The 21,414-nt window shown below is 36.0% G+C and overlaps 1 protein-coding gene and 1 non-coding gene across 3 annotated transcripts in view; both read left to right on the top strand.

Annotated features, from left to right (window-relative positions):
* The window catches only part of TAF4B (TATA-box binding protein associated factor 4b), a 188,960-nt gene that overhangs the window by 89,346 nt on the left and 78,200 nt on the right, over window positions 1–21,414 (top strand). For both annotated transcript variants that reach the window (XM_072604453.1, XM_072604454.1), the window contains exons 10-13: window positions 5,707–5,876; window positions 11,288–11,418; window positions 16,363–16,488; window positions 20,731–20,787. In XM_072604453.1, the coding sequence (XP_072460554.1) occupies window positions 5,707–5,876; window positions 11,288–11,418; window positions 16,363–16,488; window positions 20,731–20,787 (484 nt within the window). The remainder of the gene's footprint in view (window positions 1–5,706; window positions 5,877–11,287; window positions 11,419–16,362; window positions 16,489–20,730; window positions 20,788–21,414) is intronic.
* LOC140502944 (U6 spliceosomal RNA) lies at window positions 14,705–14,811 on the top strand. The gene has a single exon (XR_011966661.1). It is a non-coding gene; the product is annotated as a U6 spliceosomal RNA (small nuclear RNA).

Here is a 21,414-nt window from a genome sequence, read left to right on the forward strand (position 1 = left end):
TTAAACCTGATGTTAAAAAGTGGGCATTGCTAATTTTATTGTGTAAGGTCTATTAATAATAATAGAATTTATACAGCACTTTAAAGTTCTCAAAGTACTTTACATATGTTATTTCACTTGCTCCTCACAATAATTCTGTAAAAGTAGGTGCTAGTATTATCCCCATTTTGTGGATGTGAAAACTGAGCCAAGAGAAGTTATGTCTTAGCAAGAGGTCTCACAATATGCAAGTAAGTATCCTATATGAGGTAGGATTTGAAATTAAATCTGCCTGACTCCAAGTCTAGCACACACAGTGGATAAAGAAGAACAAGAGAAAATATTTTAAGTTATCTTTGTATGAGGATAGTGCTATTGACTTTTTAAAGATTGCATTTTTATTGATGTTTTGCATCACATTGATTTAAAAAATAATCCTCCTTTCATGTAAAGGCCCAGTGAATAGAATGCTGGACCTGCAGTTAGAAAGACCTAAATTTCAAGTTCAACCTCAGACAAATACTAGCTGTGTGACCCTGAGCAAGTCACTTAACCTCTTTTTGCCTCAGGTTCTTCAACTGTAAAATGTGTTATTATGAAGATAAAATATTTGTACACTGCTTAGCATAGTGTGTGGCACATAGTAGATGTTTAATAAATGATTGTTTCTTTCCCTTTACCCTTGCCCTCTGTGTAGGGAAAACAATTACAGTGATTAAAGGTAGGTCTTTTTGCATTACTAAATAGAAGTTGATAATATTGAGGGCCTCTTTCCTAGCTTGTCCTCCAAGCCATCTTTTGTAGCAAAAATTTTTTAAAATGGGGGGTAGGGAGAGTAGTTCAATAATATTGACATAGCTCTATCTGGCAGTATATACAGTATTCTCTACTTAGTCCCCTACCCCTGCAACAAAGGGAGGGAAGTACATCTCCTTGACTTTTATTCAGGGCCTAGCTCAGTCATTTTAATTACAAAGTTTTAGGGATATAAAAACTGATGTTTCCATCTACATTGTGTATATTGTTTTACTAGTTTTCTTTACTCTGCATCAGTTTATATAAGTATTTCCACAGGGACTATGAACAGAATCTCTGATTAGATTGATAGATGGAACTCTTTGATGAGGAAACTCCCTTTAGCAATATAGCTCCCTATAACTTTTAGACCCAAAAGTTTCCTAGAACGTGGAGAAGATAATGACATGCACAGAGTCCTATGTATCAGAGGTTAGACTTGAACCCAGGTCTCTGTGGTTTTTGAGGCTGAGGCCTTATACGTGCTGCCTCTCATAAATCCTTTTCCTTTTTCTCTGAATTCTTAAGACGCAGTCATATTCAATCACATTTACTTCGTTGCAGTTAGTTTTGCTTTTGCCCAAATGATGGGCATCTATTTCCAAATATTTGTTACCACAAAAAAATCTGTTAGGAATATTTTTGCGCATAGGGGACCTTTTTGTCTTTCACCTCTTTAAGCAGTAAGACTTCTGGTTCAAAGGGCAATAACATTTTTGTCACTCCATTTTTTTTAAACATAATTCCAAATTTATTTTCAGAATTGCACCAAATGGCCAGCCCCATTACTGACTAGTGTGTCTTCCCTCAGTCCCTTCAGTATTAAATAACTATTTCCAACTACTATCACCTTGGCTAGTATCTCGAGTATTTGCATTTCTCTTTTTAGTGATTTGGAACTTTCCTTCATATGGTTGTCAGTAGTTTGCAGTTGTTCACTTGAGAACTGTTTATTCCACTGAATTTTTAATAAAATGATCTTAATAATTAGCTTAGAAGTTGGAGAGTAAACCATCCTTGTCAGAAGACTTTCCACAATAAGAGTAAAGTTTATTTCTAAATTATCTTGAAGTTTGTATGGGTCAAACATTATAGTCCTTACTGAGCAGATAGTAGGTACTTGACAAACGTCTGTTTGCTGACACTTCCCAGACTGCCACTATTTACAGTGTAAAGTGCCATATGGACATAGAGTAGTGGAGTAATCTACCAAGGGAGATTATGAAATTTTCTGGCTTTGAACTACAACAAGAAAGTCATAGTCTCTCTCCTAGGTTTAGACTAAAGTTACTGTTGTCAAAAGGTAGAGGGGTTAGATAGTATCCTCAGCAGATTTTTAACCAATCTACAAAACGTTTTATTAGCAAAAATTTTTACTTTCTAAGATCTATAAACACAAATTGACTTTTCTTCTTTCCCTTCTTCTTGCATTCTGTTTCTGCTACTTCTGGTTCCCTCTAATCCCATTTCTTATCCCCTAAGCTGGCTAGTATTATGTGCTGAAGCCATGGAGAACAGTTTGTGGCAGAGATTTTATACGTAAAACAACATAGTTTTGGTTGAGAAGTGCTGGGCTAAGATGCAAGACCTCATGAAACCCCTTCCAGCCTTGTGATTCCAGTATTCACTTTTCTGTCTCCTCAAATAAACCAAAATTTGTCCAAAAGGACTTCAAACTATCTTTTCAGGAATTATGTTTTATGAATCTCACTTTCCATCCTACCCCATGCTTAGAAATCCTGTTCGTACTGCTGCCTTCCCTTACTAATATATAGTGTCTTTTGTCTCCTTCAGGGCTATCTCCTTCCTTCCTCTAGAGGAGTTTTTAATCTGTTCCTCAGCCATACAGGGTGCTGTTCAGTATGGCACTTTTTCCCTCAGCAGGGTCCTCTCCTGCTTCTCCTGACTGTCTGTTACCATGGCAACTGGCAGCGGGGCTAGAGGGAGCTGTGCTCAGCCTGGGGCCAGATGGGAGGAGGTAAAGCAGGCAACATATCTTGTAGGGGCACTTCCCCGTGTGCCTGTGGAGAAAAATTGTAAAGAAATTCTAGGAAAATGAGGGACATCTTCATTTACTGAAATCATCTTCTAATTCCCTTGGGTCCACTGAAGAGCCAAGGAGACTTGTCTCCTTCTGCCATCATGTTTCATGCTAAAGGAACACATAGCTGGCCCTGGGATTGTAGCCTGTGTCTAAGTTCTCAGCAGAAGTAGATTTAAGGGCCTTGGTATCTGGCTTTAATCCATGCCTGATTGCACATATCTATTGTCTTTAAAGCAGTGGCATAAAAATTATGTTGTGTTTTATTTTCCTGCTATGCTATCAAACTATCGTAACCATATTTTTAAGGGAAGGATGACTTTACATCTTTAGTCCAGTCTGCAGTTATCATCAGTTTTTAAATATCCTCTAATTTATCTTTTTCTAATGGTCAGTTATTTAAATTGTGATGAGGAGAACCTTGAAGTTCTGTCAAGTATGTGTGGAAGACCTACAGAAAGAAAGGTTCTTTCTTTTGTATACGAGCATATCTTGAATGTGATGTCACTGCCATTGAATATGAAAATGTCTGTTATGGTACTTGGAATCATCATGTCTGAGAGTTAGCAGAGGCTTTAGATAATATGTAGAGAGCCAGCCTCTCATTTTATGGAGAACAAAACAAGACAACAGACATGAAATGAGCTCTTAAGGATTGCTTACCTAGTAATTGAACTGAGGCTGATTAGAATGTTTTCTTCACTAACAGGAATTCCCCTTTATTTCACTCTTAACACCTCTTTGTGATTGTCCAGATCATCCTTGGGTATCATTTAGTTCAACCCCTTCATTTCTATGCTATGAGGAAACTTAGAGCCACAGATTATGTGACAGGACATAATTAATCAGTTGAAGTAGCAAGCCAAAATTTGAACCTTCATCCTTAGACTCCAAATATAGCTCGATTTTACTATAACCAATTCCTAGTTAGACTTGTAAAAAATGTACAACCCCTAATGTTTATGTAGGGGCAGCTAGGTGGTACAGTGGATAGAGTGCCAGGCCTGGAGTCAGGAAGACTCATCTGTCTAAGTTCAAATCTGGCTACTTTCTGTGTGACTCTGAGCAAGTCACTTAACTCTGTTCACCTCATTTTCCTCTTCTGTAAAAGGAGCTGGAGAAGGAAATGGTAAATCACTCTAGTGTCTTTGCCAAGAAACTGCCAAATGGGGTCAGAAGAATCAGAAATTACTGAAAAAAAATGTTTATGTATTAGTTTTTAAACTTTGAAATGCAACTTATTACTTACATAAATTCAGAATTAGTTCTTCAATTGTTTCTTAATGTCCTATAAATCTTTTATAATTTAAAGGATCCTAACCTCCATCCTCACTAATTTGGATAGATTTTTTTTTCTATCTAAATGTAAACTTTCCTTGCATTTAGGAAATGCTAGGATGTGAACTTTTAACTTCTTAAAAAATTTTAAACATATACCAGTTCCTCTGTTTCCCACTTGGCATATTTGAGATTTTAATTATATAATTTCAATGTATCCGACCTGCTCTCGTCTTCCACTTGTTCAACTATTGTTTCCAAGACTGTGTTTTTTGGGATAGGAATTGTTAGTACCATTTGGCTACACACTGAGATCATCAGCTCTTGGGCATTTGACCCTGACAATGATATTTTTATTCCCCCTTTCCTTGAATAGGTGCAATCCCCCAGGGATGGTAATTTAATCTCTTCGTAGAGCATTTAGCTCAGGTATAGAATCGTAGAATTGTTTGATTGAGAAGGGGCCAGAGTAATTTAGTTCAACTCCCAGCCCATATGTTATAGATGACAAAGTGATGCCCTCAGAAGTTAAATGATTTGCCCAAAGTTGCATGAGTTAGGAACAGAGCCCAGGACCCAAATTGAGTTCTCTGACTTCTAATCTGGGGCTTTTCCTGTTTTTATAAAAGAGAAATAATAACTTGTTTATGCCATCATGGTTAAACAAATAGTCTTACTGTATCTGTGTGTGTGGAGTGATAAGGGAAGTGTTTGGCAGTGCTTATGGTGAAAAGGATGCTTTTATTGATTAGATTATTCCCAACTTCCCAAGTTAGACATTCTGATTTTGTAGCCATATAGTATTTCTTTTAACAGCTTAGCTGCTTTTTTTCCTGCTAGTTGCACAGCTAGCCAAAAATTGTAGATTTTCCATGTTAGACTCTACAATTATTTGTTTTTGTGCTTTTTAATGGAGTGACTCATCTGGAGAGTGTGGATTAATTTTTTCTTTTTTCTATGTACAGAGAATGTGAAAAGGTAGATTCAAGAAAAAAATCTTACTTGGTCTTGTCTTTGTTACAATTTATTAGTATCAAAATGCCTCTCTAGGGACATTTATCTAAGTCCTATTAGAAATGGTTTCAGGGACCTGTTCCTACTGCATGAAAAGAAATGGTAGCATATCATTCCTTTATCATTATCCATGTCTTTTAATGGACATTTACTTAACCCTTTGATTTTTTTCACTGTCACATGGATCTCTCCAAAGTTGTATCATATTGGTAGTTCTTCCTTCCCCCTCATAACCTAGTGCCAATGTCTTGGATAAATGTCTTGACTGGGATGGGCCTGTGAGTGGATACAACCACTGTGAGTGAAGGAGGTGAAAGGTTCTGTTGTGGTTCTGCTGTACTTTTGATGTTTTTGATCCCTCTCATTGAGGGGACAAGAGGGAAAGAGGAGGAGAGCTATGAAAGGTAAGTTGTCTTAAGGTCCTTTCTATCAGATTAGAATGTGCTTTAGCCGTAGTGGTAGTAGATTGTACTGTTAATTTCTGTTAGTGGTCCAGTAAATAGACAATATATAGTTCACATATAGGAGAATAGGTCTTAGACTTTCTTCCTGTCCTAAATTACATAAAAGAACAAAGCAAGAACTTGTCTTTCTGTTAGAGATGAAGATGACATCAATGACGTCACTTCCATGGCAGGAGTCAACCTCAGTGAAGAAAACGCCTGCATCTTAGCAGCAAACTCTGAATTAGTCGGCACACTGACTCGCTCTCATAAAGAAGAACCATTCCTTTTTACGGGGGCTCTCCAAAACAGAATTTTAGACATTGGTAAGTGTGAATGTTTCTGTGACAAGTAAAGTGCGTGGTATTAATGCATATGATGAAAAAGATACCAAATGCTAATTGCCACACTTGACCGTATTAGCTATCAAGGGGTTTTCCCCTGGATGCTTTCCAGGCAAGAATACCTAGTCCTGGTTTAATGGCCCCAGAACTCCTTGAGACTTAAAGAAGATGCTTCAGATTTTTATATATGTGGTGGGTTTTTATTTTTAACCTGAAAAATAATTTATACATGTACACAAACACATATTCCCTGTATTTGGTATAGTTTCTAGTTTAGATAGCAAAAGGACACATTATCTTTTCACATTCCTTTGGTTTAGTAGAGGACTTTGCATCTTTTCATATGTGGACCCATACACACTTCTATGTTATGTGTCCTTTCTAGCATTTCATAGATTATATGGGGATGTGGCATAAAGGTGCGTGTGTATGCATGTGTGCATACATACATGTACATGCATTCACATACACATTTATCATGTGTATACGTATATAAATAGATTATATGGAGATGTGACGTAAGGGTGTCTGTATGTGTGTATGTATGTGTGCTTGCGTACACATAAAAGTTAGCCAAGGAGAGCAAAGGTTGGTTTTTTTTTTTTTAAACCTTAGTTCTACAATAAGATTCATCCCATCTCAGTCTTAAAAGGACTTATGACTATGGAAAGTAAAGATGTTTTCCATTAGGTCTAAGAAATTATCAGGAGTCCATTTTACCTTTGTAGGGAGATGGCAGAGAAAATGCCAATAATCTGGGTCTCAGGCTTGGAGATATACATCCTGACATAACTGGAGGGATATATGATTTTCTTATCCCCTTACCTCATTGTTTAACCAGATAGTATCTCTCCTCCACCATTTGGTCAGTTGATTGAAGGAAGTATACAGGTAAGCTTTGACCATGAATCAATGAGGATCTTTGTTTTTGTTTGAAAAGTTGATGCAAAAATCTCATAAGGCTAGACTTCTTGAGATTTAACCTTTGTCTATGTAATTTTTAAAATTACAATTCAAGTGTATTTCACATTTAAAAAATTATTTTTATTCTAAACCAAAACATGCAAAATTTTTAATGCATACTTGAACAGCAAAAAAAAGATTGTAACATGAAAATGTTTTTCTATGCACAGCTCACCTATTGACAATATATGGTAGTTTCAACTTGTAGTTATCAAAGTTGTCTTGCTTGTCTGTGTGTCTTTCTTGCCTTCCGTTATCTTCTATGCATCTTTAAAAAAAAGCCAAATATACTTTATATTCAGTTAATCTAAGAAAATGTACTGAGTACCTACAAGACATTTAAATCAAGCATGAAAAGCACAGTTTTCTCAGCTTGATTTTAGAAGGACTTATTCCTTTTTAGTGTTGTAGACAAATTAAAATTTGCTAATCTTCCAAAGAGGAGATCAAGGTCAGTAGATGCTAGTTGTGAAATTTCAGTTCCAACACAAATTCATACTGAGTAGTGACTGTATATTTCCTTAATGGGACGATTGCTTACCTCTTCTTTGGATCTGGCATTATTTATGTAGAGATAGCTGGGGTAAACCAGATCTTTTACCTTTTTTTTTTTCATAGTTACTAATCTGTGGTGATTCACCCCCATATGGGACTACTGTCATTAAGAGATGTGTTTGTTGGCTGTTGGGTAAAGGTAGACATCTTTGTTGCACCATTTTTCTGCTTCACTCCATATGAAATTTATTTCTAACTTGATAAAAAATGTTGATTATGTGAAGGGAAGGCATCAGCATTGGCACAGACACCCTGATAATCTGGGGCATTGTTATGGCGTCAGGTATTTTGTGACTGGGAGACAGGGAAGCTACTTAGGAAGCATAGACACTGTTAATCATATTATTTTAATATGACGAAGTTGTAGGGAGTGTTCATTCTGGAATTATCTAGGAAGCTTTGGGGTTTTTCTCCCTAGTTCAAATCATAGACTTATAGCTACATTATATGTTCTGGTAAAAATTGATTTTTCATTTAAGTAAAATCATTTAAAAGAGAAAATTGGTGAAGACTAAGATCTTAATTTTACAAAAGTAGAAAAAAGCCATTTATCCTAAGAATTAGAATGAAAAACAGCTCTAGTCCCTGTGAGTAATATTAGAAGATAAAACAAGACAATGTTCCATATTACTGAATTTTAATATATGCAAATAATTCATGAAAGGTTCATAAGCCTAATTTAAAACTTATATTTAGTCTTTTTATTTTATAAAAATAAAATTTGTTTAAATGGTATTTAACTGTGATTTATTCTATTTGTTTTTGTGATTTCAATTACTTCAGCATGTATTTTTTCATTTGCTGCTTAGTGAACAATGTTGAGACTATCTTTGAAATGAGTAGAGACTGTTTTCAAACAGACATTCTCAGTAGCTGTTTATTTGCATTTGTAGAACTTTATAATACAATGTAAAAAAGGAAACTTTTCTGTAAGCATTTTCAGAGTGTTGTGGAATAGGGATGGGGGGGGATGTATTTTATTTGAGCTTTCTATTTTTCATAAATTTAAGCTGGTTGTTGTTTATTTAGAATGTCTGTCCTTGCCAACTTCAAGGCACCTTCATACAGATTTATAGTTATATAGTCCTTAATATATATCAGAACCACACTGGGCATATAACTTTTCCTAAGCTCACACAGATAAAAAGAGATAGGAATTCAACCCAGATCATTTAACTCTAAATAAGCTGTTGTCAAATTTTCTGATCTTAAGACCCTTTTGTACTCTTAAAAAATTGAGGTACTCCATAGAGTTTTTGTTTACACAGGTTGTATCTATTGATATTTACCATATTAGGAACTAAAATGGACATTTTTATATATGTGTATCTGTATATATAGACACACATACATACCATCTAAAGTGAACAAATTAGCCTATTATATTTTAACATAAATAACATTTCAAAATGAAAAATAACTTTTTCAAAACCAAAAAAATTTTGTGAGAAGAGTAACATTGTTTTACAACTTTTTGGGAGTGGGAGGGCAGCACCAAATCTCTTTAATGTCTGGTTTGATAGAAGACAGTTGAATTCTTATATCTGCTTCTGCAGTCAGTCTTTTGTGATATGTTGTTTTTTTAAAATATATGACACGATATGTAGTTGGAAAAAGAAATGTGTTGTAGTAGGCAAATAAGGTCTTAGTATTATTCTGAAAATAGTTTTGACGTTATGGACTCCCAGAGAAGAGTCTCAGAGATACCCAGGGATATCTGGACCACATTTTGGGAGCTGTTGTTTTTATTATATTGTTATATATTAACTGCTGTTAATAATAACCAGTGTATAATAATAGCATTTAGGTAGCACTTTAAGATTTGCATAGCACTTTATAAGTCTTATCTCATTTCATTATATTTATGTGTGTGATGCTTTAAAGTTTGCGATGTACTTTATAGACCCTGATTTAATCCTTGACACAATCCTGAAAGTAGTTTTTCCTATTCTTCCACTTTACAAACGCAGAGCTCTTTTTACTTTAATGTCCTGTCTCTCAGAAGTATCTTTCTGGTCTATAGATACCATCAGAAAAAGCAACTGTTACTATAAATGTGAATTGTTAATTTTTTTTTTAACACAGCATAGAACATATCATTTCATCCCTTTTTTAAAATATTTGTATTAAAATTCCTTCCGCCTTCTATGATTATCTCCAGAATGGTTAATCCCAAAATCATTCCTTTGACTTTGACATGTATTTTCTGCTTTTATTTCTCTGTGTGGTTATGAATTTATAACATTTCAGAGAAAGCAGTAAAACAATGTGGTGTAATAGAAAAAGTGATGGATTTTAAAGTCCAGCTCTGACATTACTCATGTGACCTGGATTAATAAGTCCATTAACTCCTGGGCCTCAGTTTCCTCATCTGTAAAATGAGAGGGAATTTGCTAAACAGTTTCTCGGATCCCTTCCAGTTCTCATTCTGTGATCAGTTAGTCTTTTGAACACAAATCAAATCTCATCGAGCAGGGTAGTGGGAAGCTTTGTAGGTTTTTCAGCCTACTTCCTATTGGAGAGGAACAGTCTCTTTCAGATTCTTGCAGAGGAAATCAGACTCATCAGAACTGCCTTTTCTCTAATTCTGCTGTCTTATTATCTGGCTTATAGGTTCCCAGGTTGAAATGGTGTAATGAAGCATTTTGTGGTTTAAAACAAATTCTTTCAGAAAAACAAACAGATGTGGAGACAGAGGCTCAAACTATTGTACTAAACTCTTTTGCCAAACTTTAGAGCAAAAGTCAGTATTTTAAATGATCTATCTTGCATTAAAATGATGTCTTATTAATTGAAAAGAGTTTAAAAAGAGAGTTGTCTTCTTTGGTGAGAACATAAAGATTTATCTTATGATCTTTTGTGTGCATGATCACATATGTACTTATATTTTTAATTAATTTTTCCCCCCAATTAACAAGTATTTGTTTTCTCTCCCAAGAAAAATAAAACTCTCATCATACTCAAGCAAAATAAATTCCCATATTGACTGTGTCCAAAAATCAAACACACGCCATTTTTGGCACCGAAGACTTTTAATTTGGTTACTGTTGTATGTATATTAATAGGTTTAAGTTTGTAGTGCAGATGGGTGGATACACACTTCAGAAATACTCTTTAGCCACTAATGAGGAAGCATTGAAGTAATATTTTGCCTTTGGGTACGTAGTACAAATTGTTTTCATGAAACTATTCTTTCTGTATTTAATCAAGGAACTTTACCCTCCCCTCTTAATAACAAAGGGGTTAGTAAGATGCATGTTCAGGTAAGATATTTTCAAATGGACACATGTGAGATGATACTTTGGAAACTGATTCTGCGCATAAATTGACTACTAGGTTGCTTGTTAACTTCATAGAAACAGTGGCCTCATAGGCACAAATAAAGTTAAGCATGAACAAGGAACATGTAGGGTTTACAAGCACATAGAGAAAATACTCGTATTCCAAAGTCGTTGAAATAAATGGCATGAATTGTTAACATCTACTGTGTTAAACAGGGTGCGATGTAATTTTCTATTTTAAAAATTACTAAAATTAACAGAATATGTCACTAATTTCTACAGTTATTGTTCTCCCCCTTGAACACTAGACTTGATTTGTGTTCTTATTAACTTTGTCCTATAAATGACCTTGCATGGAGAATGATTCTAGGGGCTAAGTGAAACAATGTCTATATTTTCTGAAGCTTCAGGCTAAGTTTTATTAATGTAATGTCTAAGATCTTTGAAGTTGTGACTTTACCAGGAAAATCATAATCTCCAAACCTTTATTCATAATGGGTATGACTTCCAGGGGGAACAGAATACCTGCTGTGCTAATTATTTCAATTATCAGCTACTGCTAAAACATGTAATGGATTTTCTCTGCTTCCACAGGTAAAAGGCATGACATTATGGAACTTAACTCTGATGTTGTGAACTTGATCTCCCATGCTACACAGGAGCGATTACGAGGCCTTATAGAGAAACTGACTATAATTGCTCAGCATCGAATGACAACCTGCAAGGTAAAGGAAATCATTAAGGAATTCTGGGTACTTGTTTTCCTTCTTTCCCATTTTAAAAGGTCCGTTTATTGTGTCTCTTCATATTTTAAATATATTCCCAAGGAAACTAGCCAAGTTAAATCATTCTGTAGTTGATATTTGGGTAAAGTCATTCATACTCTTAATTGTTTCATAGTTTAGAACATGCAGATATATGTACACATGGAAAGGTAGAATTAAAGTGTAATTTAAGTACTTATCCAAAGGTTTGTGTTGGCGGATGCTAAAACTTTCAACTTCAGGTTTCACCTCAGTAAGTTCATGTTGGAAGAGAAATAAATTGTGTGCCATGCTTGGCTCCCTTTTTGTTTTGTAAAAATGGCAGGGCTGTAGTTTATCATTCATGTCCACTGTCAGTATGTGGCACAGGAATCTGCTGAGTGAAAGCTGATGTCCCTGGTGAACATGGCTGCCTGCATTTGTAAAAATCATAGAGCCAAATGCCTAGTGTCCCTGGTGATGTGCTCATACCCACTAGCCGTTCTCAAGATGAAACCACTGGAGGCAGTTGTTAGTTTGGGGAGAAGAAATGATTGGGTGGTGAGTAATAGAGAATAGCCTATCTCTTTTCCTACATCAAGGAATACCAATAACCGCATTTGGAGTAAGATTGCATGTGGATGAAAAAAAGCTGAGATGAAAGATCTTAAAACATTTGGGGTTTGTAGTATGGTCACCGCCATGGTGTTCTAGTCCTAGGTTAAGAGGAATCCAGGGGAACATCAGCTGCCACATCACCGGTGAGTCCCCTGGAGCAATTGCCCTACTTTCTGTACTTCACTTGGACCTTGGGAGGATGGGATTGTTATGGCTGAGGTCCTCAAATGACATGCTAATTCTTTTGGTGAAAATTTGTTGGGCTGAGCAACAGCCATATGAATTCAGCAGTAGAAAAAACTCTGGAAAAACAAAACCTAAGGGATCAAGAGCACTGTTTCCAGAGCCCCCGGGAGAGTGAAGTTGGGTATATTCTTTATTATTCTCTAGTTTTAGACTGAACTGAAAACTTTGCATGTGAAGGTTCTAATGTTAATCTATCTTGAAGTACATTTGTACCTTTGATTAACTGTTTTTTTCATTGGATTAAAAATGAGCTTCAGTCTCTAAAGCTTTGTTACTTTTTACATTTTTGAGCAATGCTCTTTCTTCCTCTAATGCTTTTTTTTTTTTTTTAGGCAGCTATACTGTTGTTTTAAGTATGCTTGCTTCAGTGTAGCTACATTTTCATTGGATTGTTGTTATATAAGTTTTAACATAGTCTTTCAATACTAAGTAACAAAGTTTTGGAATTTGTTGTTTTAGAAAGTCATGTTTAGCATTCTGAATACCGTTCAGTATGCTGTTGTGTATGGTTTTTATGCTAGAACTTATTTTCTAGTCTAGTCTGTTCTAGGACTTTTTCTGCTCCTGGCAAGCTGGGTAGCATATTCTTTACCTTAAAGATCTCATTGGGAAAAAAATTGTGGCCTTCTCACCTTTCTGTCCCATACAACTGTCCTCATTGCCCTGTGTTTCCCCTATGAAAGGAATTCAGGTAAAGAGAGGCAGCTACTGCATCTTTCTTTGCCTAAATTTAGCCATGTTTGACTTGTGTTTTGAATGCTTTGATTGTCATCACCCTTGCCCATGGTGCATAGATTTATTTTCGTTCTTGTACTTCGAACTCATCTGAAGCATCATTTTTTTTACTCTGTTCTGCTGTTGTAACAGATACACTTGCCACACTTATGAAGGGACAATACTTCTGTCACTGACTGCTGTTGACATTTATACTTTTTCTGATGCTCTTTCACTTAGGTTGCTCTCCTTAGTTCTGTACTTTAACACAGACTCTCTAGCAGTGCTTCCTGTTCATGTAAATGAAACTCTGTAAAGAGACAGTAAGTCACATATGAGGGTTTAAGGAATATAATTTGCAATTGATGTTGCTTCCAGGTGTTTTTCCACTGAAGAGATGTGCCTTATAGCCTTCCCCACAAGCCATTTGCTTTTAAAGATCATTCACTCTGCCCCCCAATAGGAAGATGCCATATTTCCTTCGTAGGATATGGTTTAGTTCTTGGCACTGATAGCATTTGGTCTGTGTTGTTTCTTTTATTCTTAGTAGAGTATTTAATATATAGTGGTCCTAAAATTCTGTGAAGCATGTCTTTTTTTCTGTTCATGCATGAAGAATTCAGCTGGGTCTACCAGCTGGGTAGACAGGAAGGAAGGTGGTGAGGTCAGGGTTACTATTTAAGGTTAGGTTCTCAGTAAGAAGAGAGGGAGGAACTCATTTGTGGAACAACATCTGGAAAAGTAAAGAAAGATGGGTTATGCCAGGGGAAGCTGTATTTGAGTAGGGGAGATCTCAGCATGGCAATGAGATGGGGCCAAAACTCTTGATTTGTACTCCCCCCCCCCCCCTTTCATTTAGTGTGTTGTGTTCCATTTTAAATTAAATCCTGTCAGTAAACTATCTTCAGAGTGTCTGAAAATGAAAATGGGTAAAGATGAGGTATTTAAGAAACCACTAGTGATTTTGTTTATATACTTCTATGGTTGGCCTGTAATTTATTCCATACTTTTAACTTGTATTATTTAACTCCATAAAGCATATGAGGATTCTTTTTGTATTAGACTCTAAGCAAAATAAGTAGTACTGTTCCATCCTTTCTACTTTAAGTATGTAATGCTCTTTTGATCTGTTTAAATACAAACAATAAAAATTGAATTTTATAAGTAGAATTCTGGACATATGAAACTCACTACCTTTTCTATCCTCCCTTGGCTAATTGAAACCCTTATAAGAATGAAAGAAAGATGGGGATGGGGACAGAAGGTATTTATGATTTTAATGGGTTTAAAAAATACCTAGCTGTTGGATTAAATGTTTCAAGAAACATTACTTCTTTATAAAATTTATTATAAAGGTCATCATTAAATGAATGAGTTAACATTAGTAGGGAGAATTTTTTTTAAAACTTGATGGGAAGAATTTTTTTTTAAATTCTTTTGTTCCTCCTTAAAAAAGGTGGAGGGACGTGAAATTGTAGTGTGATATACATGAAAAATATTAGAAAATACCAAATCTAGAGACTCTTCACTATTTAACCCAGAGTATTTGAGTTAATGGAACATTTCTTGTTCTTCTTAGACATACCTATCCAGTTATATGTTAACTACAATAAGTTTTGACCTAGCATAATAATTGTAACATTAAATAAGGTTTTATTTTGTTCTGAATTTTACAAAAAACTTAAGTCACATGCTCACTTCGGCAGCACATGTACTAAAATTGGAACAATACAGAGAAGATTAGCATGGCCCCTGTGCAAGGATGACATGCAAATTTGTGAAGCATTCCATATTTTTACATATATATATATATATATATATATATGTATATATATATATATATATATACAGAGAGAGAGACAGAGAGCACAGGGTGAGTTGAATAGGAAGGGATCATATCTAAAAAAAAATAAAATTAAGGGGTGAGAGGAGGAATAGATTGGAAGGAGAAAGGGAGAAATGGAATGGGGCAAATTATCTCTCATTGAAGAGGCAAGAAAAAGCTTTTCCAATGGAGGGGAAAAGGGGGGAGGTGAGAGGGGAAAAAGTGAAGCTTACTCTTATCACATGTGACTCAAGGAAGTAACAACATGCACACTAAATTTGGTATGAAAATCTGTCTTACACTACAGGAAAGTAAGAAGAAGGGGATAAGCAGGGGTGGGGATGATAGAAGGGAGGGCAAATGGGAGGAGGGAGCAATTAGAAGTAAACACTCTTGGGGAGGGACAAGGTCAAAATAGAGAATAGAAGAAAATGGAGGGCAGGACAGGATGGTGGGAAATAGAGTTAGTCTTACACAACATAACTATTATGGGAGTCATTTGCAGAAGTACACATATATAGCCTATACTGAATTGATTGCCTTCTCAGTGGGGATGGGTGGGGAGGGAAGAAGGAAGAGAAGTTGGAACTCAAAGTTTTAGGAACAAATGTTGAGAATTGTTTTTGCATACAGCTGGGAAATAAGAAATAAGAAATACAGGTAATGGGGTATAGAAATTTATCTTACGCTACAGGACTAGAGAGAAGATGGGGATAAGGGAAGGGAGGGGTGTGATAGAAGGGAGGGCAGATTGGTGGAAGGGACAATCAGAATGCAAGGAGTTTTGGAGTGTGGGGAGGGGAGAGATGGGGAAAAAATTTGAAACTGAAAATTTTATAGAAATGAATGTTGAAAACTTAAATTTAAAAAAAAAAACTTGTCACAAGGAACAATTTTAACAGGAATTTAACAGAAATATATGTGAGACCATTCTCCTATAAGAATATCTTTAGGGGAAGTGACTATTTGCTATCTTTTTTTTCTATTGCTATTTTCTTGCCTCTCTATTCTTTCGACTTTTTTTTTTTTGGCTTTTTGGCTTTTTGGCTTTTTGGAGCAGGGGAAGGCAAGGCAATTGGGGTTGAGTGACTTGCCCGATTCTTTCTACATTCTTAAGTTTGGTTTGATTATGTTGAAAACCATGGGATGGATGATTCCTTATAATCTTATGAGTGCTAGATTCCATAATTTAGATTTTGTAGTTTGTAGCTTAAATCTTATTTTCAACTCTTTACTGATGATATTTCTTCCTGTTTTGATATTCTAAGATACAGGCAAAGGGATTACTAATTTCACCTAAACCTTAGGGAAAAATAACCCCTTAATTAATATCTCTCCATTTCTAGAGAAGATATAAAAGACCTTCTTGGTAGAAGGTGGCAGATGTGTAAATATTGTCTCCTTACATGCTGTATTATCTCCTTACAATACTATTAGTGTTATAATCATGGGCTTTTGTTATCCAAAGAGCTATATGTATGAAGTGGAACTCAGTTCCATAATCATTGTCTCTTTCTTTCCAGGAGAGTGAAAATTATGTCATGTCTAGTGATACCAGGTCACAACTTAGATTTCTTGAGAAGCTGGATCACATTGAAAAACAGCGAAAGGATGAAGAAGAACGAGAGATGTTGCTCAGAGCAGCTAAGGTGGGGGCCTTCTTATCTTAGCAGCAAATGTAACTTGATAATGAGGTCATTTGATGCTTGCCTTCTTAATTTTGTTAGACAAATTATACCTATTCTCAAATCTTTCCTAGAAATCTTGATTTTGATATCAACTCAATCTACATGGTTGAGGGCAGTAGGAGCAGTCATGTTAGTCTGTTGAGAGTATATATCCATTGAGGTATAACCTTTCTAGGGTTTTTTAAAATGGTTTATTAATGTGCAAAGCAGAATTTGAGAGAAGGGAGTTTGAGGAGCAGAGAGCAATATATTATTGGAAAAAAGGAGTGAAATGAGGGATGAAGAAGCAAAAATATTTGATGTTAATATAAAAGACGGCATAGATTAAAATCAGAGTACTAATGCTGTATGAGCTAGTGATTTTTATTTAATATTGTATTGGACTTCTCATGCCAAGTGGGACCTTGGGCAGGCCGTGTCACTTAATTTCTTTGACTCTCAGCTTCCCCACAAAAAAACAAGAACAATTTCTAAATTTCTTTCAAGCTCTAAATCCTAGGAAAGCAAGCCTCTAGTCATTAGTAGTCTCCAATAGCCGAAGTGTCCCTACCAGCTGTGTCCCTGCCAGTTATTTTAGAGATTTTACAATTCTGAGTTAAGGCAGCAAACCTTAAAAGGCTGAGATTTTACAAAGCATATCCCTTTACTTTGTAACTCTTCAGTGTCATTTCCTATTCCTTCTTTGACATCCTCCATAATCAAAAGAAGTGTTTAAGGTCTCACTCAGTTTCATAGAATCTAAGTTGGAAGAGACTTTGCAGTCTTTTGGTCTAATCCAACCCATCCATTCCTTTCTTGAATTACCTATATGAGGAACATTTATCTGTTTCACTGAAAGAGTTTGCAGGGATAATAGCTTCCAAGTTCCTCGTAAGTATTCAATAGTAAAGTGATTAGTTTCATAGTATAGCCTCCTTGTCACAGCCGTTAGCTTATTTTACATTTCATTTCTCTTATCCCTCAACTGCATTATTGCTATTATTAGCACCTGCTATCCCACTGATCCTTTCTTGTTGGCCTCAGTTCTCTTGGACAAAGAAAAGACGAGGTGTTACAAGCAAAGAATCATTAGAATCCCTTCTATTTCTAAAACTGTAATCCTGTGATTATAGGTGTAACAATTTCTTTCTCATTCTTAAAAATATAGAAATCCTAAAAATAAAAACACCTTTTACCTGCTTCTCTCTACCACTCTACATTCTTTGGGGAGATTTCTCTTTTGGGGGGATAGGACTGAGAAATGTCAGTTTAGAAGGGGATGTTGATTTAGAGGATAAATTTGTGAATTTACTGGCTTAATGTTAAATTACTCTCTGCCAGCTGATTGTTTTGTGACTGAGCAAGTCACTTCAATTTTTTATGTTTAGTCTGGAGATAGTCTTTACTTCTGACATACCCCAGTAAGATTTAATATCTCTAAGGCAGTTAACATCATTTTTTGAAGAACACAGTCTAATTCAAGATGTTGCTTTATGATAAGCAAATATAATATTATTGTTAGTATATTTTATTGATATGAATTATTGTTATACAGATGAATTGTGGTGCCTCTCCCACCTCCTTGGCAGAAAAAAACAGCTACTATAAACAATGAACCATTCCAAACCACTGAAAAACTTTCTGCCATCTAGTATCAGGATATTGTTGGTCATAATGTAATGCCTTGCTTATGTAACATTCAAGAAAATAAGGGATGTATATAATTTGCAGTAGTGCTAAACTGAAACACACAGACTTGTTCAGCTTGATGTAAATATATATATATATATATATATATATATATATATATATATATATATATGTATTTCAAAAGGCAATATGACATAATGGATAATGTTGGCCTTGGAGTGAAGAAGGCCTAGATTCAAATTTTGCTTTTCACACTCTGTGGCAGTGTCCAAATCTTTTAACTTCTTTGAATCTCAGACAACTAAAATTGGAAGTTTAAAACATTTGTAGTATACATTGGTGGTGTGAAGTCCCTCCACTACTCAATCATAGTTCCATTATGGATTCTTTACTATTGGACCTATTCAATATAATTAAATATTATTTGCATTGGTTAGCATTGAAATAAAGTTATCTTGGTAGAATTGGAGCTAAAATTAGAGCTCTCACTAATTAACTTTTTACTTCCAAGGAGAACTTTGCAGCTACCTAATGGAGGCTTTTAAAATGACAGTGTTCTTAAATCTTAATTCTTTTTTTATGTTGTCCTATAATACAAATAGCCAAGAGGTTACTCAGTGAAATTAGTAGCAGGTAAACATGTACAACAAAGGAAAGCACTTTGCCTTTTGTTTGGTTAGTGATTGCAGAATTTCATAGTTAGAATAAAGTTTAGCTTAGATTTATATGGGTTGAATAACTTTGTCAAGATGAATATATTTGCATGTGTTTAAATGCAATCCTCCTGGTTATGAATTGATGGCTGTTGGGGTCAGGAAGAGATCCTTTTCTGTTCTCTCACTACAGAATTTATTAGTTCTTCCTATATGCTTGAAACATGGCATCTGTCCTAAATCCCCAAAGTTCTTTCTTTGCACTTTTCAGAATCATAGAATTAGAGAGTTGGAAAGAACCTCATGGGCCACCTAGTTCAACTCATATGTGAAAGGGATCCCCATTATACCATGCTAGACAATTAGTTATCCAGACTATAGGAAGCGGAACCTCTAAGGTAGCCTCATCTGCTGTGATAGGACATCTTCCCTGACATTGTGCCTGTGTGTTTCCTTCACCTGTCTCTCCTAGCTTGGTCGTCTGGAGTTAAACAGAGCAAGCTAATCTCTTCTTCACATGACAGCCCTTCAGATACTTTAGGTCTTACTATCCTTTCCTTAAGCCTTCTCTGGGCTAAACATATCCAGTTTGTTTGGCTCATCCTCCTATAATGTGGATTCAAGGACCTCCACATTCTGGTTGCCCTCCTCTGGACACTCTCAAGCTTATCAGTGTCCTTAAATGGTGGCACCCAGAACTGAACACCATGGTAAAACGAGGTCTGATGATGGTGGAGTGCAGTTGGAATAGCACCTCCCTACTCCTGAAATCTAACCTATGCCTCTCTTAGTGGAGCCCAAGATTACATTAGCTTTTTTTATTTTGTTATCCCAATTACTGCTAACTTTTGAGCTTGTTGGCAGCTAAAACGCATACATCTATTTTTACAGCATTGAAGTTTAGTCAGCATTTATTAAGCATCTTCTGTGTGCTAGATAATATGTTAAGAACTGGGGACACAAAAAATAATGAAAGCAATTTATGTCCTCAAGAAGCTGATAGTCTACTAGAATTATTATATTCTGTCTTGCATGTGTTCTTTTCTTATCCTCTTATCTACCCTATAGTAATATGGGGGTCCGCTCTTGCTTTTGATGTCTTTTGAAATACCTAGCATAAGTGCTTTGAAACATAGGAATGAAGGGAGGAGACTGTGATTGCTCTGGTATGGAGAACTTCCCTAGGACATGGAGCTATAAGTGGCTGTCCAGAATTGCATAACTACCATGTGTCAGAGAAAGGGTTTGGATCTGGGAGCTTCTTGCCTTCTCAACCAGCTCTCTGGCCATTAGGTCATGCTACCTCTTGCCTTGAAACATAGAAGATGTTTAACAAATATTTGTTGAATAGATGAGAGAGTTTAAACCCTAATGGATTACTGAACTGATAAAGAAGGTTTGATTATTCATTTTTCTTTTTTTTCTATGTCCAAAGAAGCAGATCTTTTAGGAGGTTGAGGTCCTGTTGAAAGTCATGCTCTGTTCTTGACTTAACACTACCTGAAACAGCTTATGAATTCCTCTGCACCATGTTCCCAAAGGGTTTCACTAGGAGTTCAACACAGTTTGGTTGGGGTACTTGAGTCTAAAATCATCATTCTTTTCCTCTCTCTCCATGCCATCTGGTTTTGATGTCAGCTCCTGACATGAGCAACGTCATGCCTCAACTGGACCTGACTGACAGTGTTAGCATCACTTTCAGCATAAGCTTCCTCCAGGCTAGAACAGCAGCAGGCCCAGCTGAAGAGCACAGGGGAGGGGGAGAACCAGGAGGTGGGGAACCAAACCTGGATTCTGGCATTTGCCCCTGGAGCTAGGATTTTCAATCACAAGAGAAAATTGTCATTTATTAAATATTTAACGGCTGCCGTGGTGTTTAGATGCTAGTAATTTCTATTACAATTTTCTTTTCCTTTGATAGAGTCGTTCTAATAAAGAAGATCCAGAGCAGCTGCGATTAAAGCAGAAAGCCAAAGAGGTAAGACTTAGAGCTCGCCATGCTCTCTGCCTTTGTGTTTGAGAGAAGGGTGGCAGCAGCATTCGCCTGCCAGCAATTAGGTCAGGGTTTATTTTGCTGTGGCATACCATTTGCAGAGGCCTTGGGGAAGGACAGGAACTGCCACAGGCAAGGGCAGTACTTCAAATAAGGTCAATGAATTATGAGCTTTCCTTTTAAAATTTATTTCCAAGGCTCAGGCCTGTCTAGAAATGGTTCTTTGTAAAGTATAGCAGTGCATTTGGTAGGAATATAATGTGGGATTAAAAAAAAAGGAAACTTTTGAGATTTAGCATCTGGGACTGTACAATAGGCTACATTTTTCCAGGGTAATTGTTCGTTTTGTAAATCTGATACTGCTTATAATTCTTTGGCTGGGAGGCGGTACTGGGATTTAGTTTTAAATGGAAAATGCCTCTGGCTTTTAATTTTCTGGGCCCCCAGCAGTTTTCTGTTCTGGAATGGAGCCCTTGTTTCACACAGTTCATGTTTAGCTGCAGGGGTTTTAGTTTATAGCTTAGACTGGTTAAGCTTTTACTCCCAGAGGCCTCTGCATAGCAACTGTAGAAATCAACAAATAAGTTCATTTATGTCTGCAGCCTCCTCTCA

The sequence above is a fragment of the Notamacropus eugenii genome, chromosome 4, assembly GCF_028372415.1.
Source record: "Notamacropus eugenii isolate mMacEug1 chromosome 4, mMacEug1.pri_v2, whole genome shotgun sequence".
In the NCBI taxonomy this organism is placed as follows: Eukaryota; Metazoa; Chordata; class Mammalia; order Diprotodontia; family Macropodidae; genus Notamacropus; species Notamacropus eugenii.